Source organism: Nuphar pumila, chromosome 13 (assembly GCF_984573655.1).
Source record: "Nuphar pumila chromosome 13, dmNupPumi1.hap1.1, whole genome shotgun sequence".
In the NCBI taxonomy this organism is placed as follows: Eukaryota; Viridiplantae; Streptophyta; class Magnoliopsida; order Nymphaeales; family Nymphaeaceae; genus Nuphar; species Nuphar pumila.
The window spans coordinates 73164267-73170498 of NC_143261.1; the positions used below are offsets into that span (position 1 = coordinate 73164267).

At 36.6% G+C, this 6232-nt stretch overlaps 1 protein-coding gene across 1 annotated transcript; it reads right to left on the bottom strand.

Annotated features, from left to right (window-relative positions):
- Positions 1-4393: 4393 nt before the first annotated feature.
- On the bottom strand, positions 4394-4777 carry LOC149818705 (uncharacterized). Its single transcript, XM_089986278.1, has one exon. It carries the CDS (start codon positions 4775-4777, stop codon positions 4394-4396), a length of 384 nt encoding a protein of 127 aa, XP_089842404.1.
- Positions 4778-6232: the final 1455 nt, after the last annotated feature.

Consider the following 6232-nt stretch of genomic DNA (forward strand, 5'->3'; position numbering starts at 1 on the left):
TGAGCAAAGTCCCAGCAGAAATGGGACTTTTAACAGTGCATCAAAATCGCCACTAAAGTCTTTTTTTTCATGTTTTGTGTCATTTTTACTTTTTTTTGTGTGCTGACCATCCATCACGTGCACGATGGATGACCAGTGTGATCAAGTTTTATCAAGGACCTAATGGATAAAGCACCTCTCTCTCTCTCTCTCTCTCTCTCTCTCTCTCTCTATATATATATATATATATATATATATATATATATATATATATATATATGGCCACTAGAATATGATAACTAAAAATAAGAGAACTAATGTGTGAACCAAGATTTTTATGATTTTTTTGTTCTTTGCTATTGAATCTAACCATACGGATGAGATCTATTACTTGGTTTTATAAGAACCAACTTTTAGAATCATCAGATTATGATGTATAAGTGAGACTTTTTAAGGCTCAAAATTCAACGGCTCAAAATTTTCATAAATCCTCAAGCATAAAAAAATCATATTTTTTTTATAAAAATGGACAATGTGGCATTGACTTTTGGCAAATTCACCATACTGAACACATCTGCCTGGTAAGACATGCAAAAAAAAGGTCAAAATGCCTAGTTCACATGGTAGTTCTCATTCTATTGGTATGGAAAGAGAGAGAGACGAGGGACCATCCAACACCCAAATGATCCAAAATCTATAGGTTAACCTGAACCATCTGATGTTCATAATCGGGTGGTCCAAAATATATTATCACAATCTCTGCCCTCTCTCTCTACCTACGCCAAAAATCATAATTAGTGATGGCCCCATACACTACAAGAAAAACGTTAATTAGCGACAGAAATAATCCATCATAATTTTGCGATGGATTAACAAGAGAAAATTAGTCGTCCCTAAAATTGGAATTTGCGACAAAAAAATTCTGTCTCAAAATTCATCGCTAATTAGCGCCGAAAATGTTATGTCTCAAACTCCATCGCAACTTCGCGATAGATAAGAGATAAAATTTTTCCATCGCTAATTTGTGGCTAATTAGCGATGGATTTTGAGATAAAATTTTTCGATCGCTAATCCATTGCTAATTTTCGATGTAAAACGACCCATCTAGGGCACAAAATTAACTCTACTCTCTCTCTCTCCCCTCTTCCGCAGACCGCTTCCGCGCTGCTCGCCATCTTCGCCCCCGCTCTCCGGCGACCCACCGACAGCTCCCTCCGGAGACCTCGTCGGCCACCTCCTGTTCTCCTCCCTCGGTCATTCTGCCTCTGTCGCCCCTTTCCCTCGAGTGAGCCCTCTCTCCCACTCGCCGTATTCCGACCACCCAACAGATATTTATTTGTCTCAAAAACTGAATCAACCGATGTTTTGAGACGGAATGTAATCCATCACAAATCTGTCGATAAATTGACGACATAATTTAGCGATGGATACGTATCCGTCGTTAAGTTTTAGCAATGGATTATCGATGAATATGTATCTGTCGCAAAAGCAAATCAGTCCTTATTTAGCAACGGATTAGCGACGGATCATGACATTCGCTAATTCATCATGAATTAGCGATGGAAGTAGCAACATATCAGTTCTGTCACTAATTAGCGACCAGGAAATTACGATGGACGCTATCCATCGCTAAGCCATCGCCAATCCGTCGCTAAACAGATTTGCGATGGTTTATCGTCGGATAACGTCCGTCGCTAATCCGCAAAATTCTTGTAGTGATAAGGCCATTACAAAAAGATAGTGATGGTCTCTCTCCACCACTGGCCTCCTTCCTGACCCACCTCCTCCATGCCCAACCTTACCTTCAGCCACTTGTTAAACACCACCAATCCGGCCAGCGACCACCAGCGGTTGGCTGCCTGAATAATACACCGGTGACCACCGGGTTTCCTTCACTGTTTTTCCTTCTTTTTATTTGTACATACAACCTAAAATAAGGCAACCATTTTTAACTTTTTACATTTTTTTTGATCAAACCGTACAAATATGATACTACATAGTTTGTTTAGTGGAAAATAGGTCTCGAAACATTTATTTTGTTTAGTGGAAAATAGGTCTTGAAACATTTATTTTCAACACATAAGTAGGTTTTCCAAGTTCTTCAAAAGTCAATTGCTCACAAAGTGAGAATAAAAAAAATCATATTTTTATATTGAAAGCATATGATCTAAAGGTGTTTCCTGGCAAAAAACATGTCGAACACTTCTGTGGTCAGATTAAGTGGATACAACTTCATCTATTTTCCAATTAGATTATATATATATATATATATAGAGAGAGAGAGAGAGAGAGAGAACTGAACATATTAGGCCCTCTTTTCTCGTTCTGCCCCATTAGGCCTCATAGTTTGAAGTGTTCTATGATAGATATGAATGTTAGATGTGTTTAGCATGCTTAATTTAGTGGGAATCGAGTTTTGGATCATATTTTTTTGATAAAAATATGTATTTTTATGAGTCAAAAAATATTGATGCCTTCATAGCCATTGATTTTGGATCACTACAAAAACCTGTATAAAGGTAAGATTCTAGTAATAGAAAAGTTAGTACCCACTAAACAAAACCTATAGATCACATCTATAGTGTTAGATGTGAGAAAAAATACCGAAATTTTTGATTTTTGAAGGGGTCTAATGGGACAGAACGAGCACATTACTCTCTCTCTCTCTATATATATATATAAATAAATATATATATATATATATATATATATATATATATATATATATATATATATATATATATATATACCCTCATGAGCAAAAAACACCCTAACTAAAATTAATAAGGAGAGATTATTTTTTTAAGGACCCCAAATTGACCAAACATTTTGCATTTTTTTAAACAAATAAATTATTTTAAAATCTTGCAAAAAGATATCTCAGAGATCTGGGGTACATCACAGATTTAATATATACAACCCATCACATATTTCAGACATAGAATAATTCAAACCATAAATTTAAATTTGAATTGAATTTAATAGAATAGTCTCCATTTAGAATTCAACAAGTTTTCCAAAAACCACAATTATGAAAACTATCAGGATCCGGTCCACCATATTATAATCCTCGATTCCTCCAGCAAGCCGATCCCGCCATCACTGTGCCTTAGTGCCTGAAAAATGTTTTTAAAAATGAGGTACGAATCAAAGTTCTCATACGAGACCTTCTCAAAATCCAACAGTAAAATAATTAACATAAATCAAATCAAACATAAATTTAATATGGCTCTACAAACATCACATAATCAAAACAAGCTTGCAATATAAGCAGTTCACATAAAAACAACCAACCATCTCATGCTAAATTAAATATTTAGGGATACATGAACCAATGCAACATGCATGGATGCCTTTTTTAAACTTAATTATTAGTATTGCTTTTGGATGAATGTTCCTACTTAAATGCAACATATTTAAATTCTCACTTGTATAAAACCCTCAGAAAGAGATGAGTTTTTGGTGGATTTAGAGTTTGAGGCATATTGTAGACCTCAAATTTGTGAAGATTTACATTGTTTTGGGGCTTATATGAGGTATGGTTTATAACTCCGCTATTTGCTTGCTAACATGCATCATGTGAGTATATATCATGCTTAATATTAAAGAATCATGTTTAGAATGATTTGTTTTTAGAAAATATTCCTTATTTTGGATTTTAGCATGTGTTTTTCCTTTGAATCATAATTGTGGGTTGACCCTTGCAGGCTGTGAGTGTAATACCTATGATTTTTTAATGCTTATTTAAAATTAATAGAGGGCTTTATATCTTAATTATGAATTTAATTATATTTGAATTTATATCATTGATTAACATAGCTCTTCTATCAGTTCTGTGCAGTGATCAAACGTTGGCAAATCATCTGAATATAATCAGAATAATGATGGATCACCTCTGGAGACTCAATTGCTTTAACACCAACCTCATCCTAACACACTGTGATCTGCAAGGTCTATCATACAGAGCTTCATACGGGGCCATACCGATACTAGCGTGAAAGCTATTGTTGTATGAAAACTCTACAAGTTTCACATGCTTATCTCAATCTCCGACCTAATCCAGCGTGCATGCTCTCAACATGTCATCAAGAGTTTGGATTATACGCTTGGTCTATCCATCGGTCTGGAAATGAAAAGATGTGCTGAACTTCAGTCTGGTATCCAAAGCCTTTTGCAAATGGTGCTAGAAACATGATGTAAAACATGGATTTCAATCCGACATGATCGAAAGTGGTACCCCGTATAACTTGACAATCTCATCGATGTACAAGTCTGCCAAACTCTTCAAAGTTTGGCTCACCTTAATTGTCAGAAAGTGTACGCTCTTCGTGAGTTGGTCCACTATCACCTAGATAACATCATGCTGACGATAGGCCTTCGATAGTCCCACTATGAAGTTCATCGATATGTCATTTCACTTGCACTCTGAGATGTCCAATGACTGTAACAATCCACTAGGCCTCTGGTGATCGATCTTAATTTGTTGGCAAGTAAGACAACGAGACATAAAATCTACCACATCTTGTTTCATTATGTTCCACCAAAAAGTCCTTTGTAAGTCCTTGAACATCTTGGTGCTACCAAGATAAATGAAATGCTTCGATTTATGGACTTCCCTCATCAACTCTTCTTGAAGAGCCTTCAGAGCCCATAATTTATCCCTGAACATAATGGTCCTGTCTTCCTCACGGCGAAACTGCGCATTCGGCTTCCCAACACTCTCACACATCACCTCGAAGTTCAGATCATCTAATTGTAATGCCTCAATGTGATATATTATCTTAGGTTGCACTCTCATCCCTATATAATACATGTGTCCAACTTCATCAGCAAATGACTGTCACTTGGCAAATTCCTCGAAGTAGATCCCAATTTCGTCTAATTAAACTGGCAACTGAAACTGAAGTTTTCCTACTAAGTGCATCTGCCACCACATTTACTTTACTCGAATGGTAAGCGATAAAGAACTTACAATCTTTGAGAAATTTTAACCACCTATGTTATCTCAAATTTAGATCCTTCTGTGTGAAAATGTATTTGAGGTTTTTGTGATTAAAGAGAACCTCAAACTGCTCTTTATACAAGTAATGATGCCAAATCTTTAGTGCAAAGACAACAATTGTCAACTTCAAGTCGTGCGTTGGGTAGTTCTTATCATGTACTTTCAACTGCCTAGAAGCATAAGCAACTACAAAACCTCATAATCCCGATGGTGGGGTCAAAACTAGAGCTAAGGGCAACCTCTTCTTCAGCTCCTGAAATCCGATCTCACAATGAGGCATCAAAACAAACTTCATCCCTTTCTGCAACAACTTCATCATCGGGGCAACTATACAAGAGAAATCTTGGATAAATCTATGATAGTATCCAGCCAATGCCAAGAAACTCCTAATCTCTGTGACCGTCTTCGACTACTCCCAAAACAACACTGCTTCCACCTTCGTCAGATCCACCTTAATTCCATTCCTCGATATGACATGGATAAGGAACATAACCCTGTCTAGCCAAAATTAACACTTAGAGAGCTTATTATAGAGCTTATATTTTTTCAGCATTTGCAACACGATCCTCTAATGGTCTCTATGCTCCTCCTCACTTTCTGAATAAATCAGGATGTCATCAATAAACACTATAACAAACTAACTCAGCCATAATCAAAAGACTTGATTCATTAAGTCCATAAAAGTTGGGGCATTCGTGAGTCCAAAAGACATTACCAAAAACTCACAATACCCATATCTGGACCGAAAAGCCATCTTCGAGATGTCTTATACCTTGATCTGCAACTAATGATATCTCGAATAAAAGTCAATCTTCGAGAACACTTTCATTGTGCATAACTGATTGAACAGATCATCAATTCTGGGAAAAGTGTATTTGTTCTTTACCATTACCTGATTCAATATTCGATAGTCGATGCAAAACCTCATGGATCTGTCCTTTTTTTTTACAAACAAGACTGGTGCACCCCAAGGTGACACATTCGGTTTTATAAATCCCTTGTTAAGAAGCTCTTGCAACCGCTTTTCAGCTCGACAAGTTCCATACAATATGATGCTCTCGACACCAGTGTCGTTTCAGGCATCAACTATCAAAAACTCAATCTCACGATGAGGTGATAATCCCAACATATCATCCTAAAAAATATTGAAAAATTCGCAGACTACGTCCAACTGCTCCAATGGTGACTCCTGGCTATCCGTAGCGGACACACTATCCAAGAACATCGTGCAACCCTGCTTACAGTACTTCA

Excerpts from the sequence above, each read along its gene's own strand:
- LOC149818705 (XM_089986278.1), bottom strand. The coding sequence starts at position 4,777 with ATGAGAGTGCAACCTAAGATAATATATCACATTGAGGCATTACAATTA.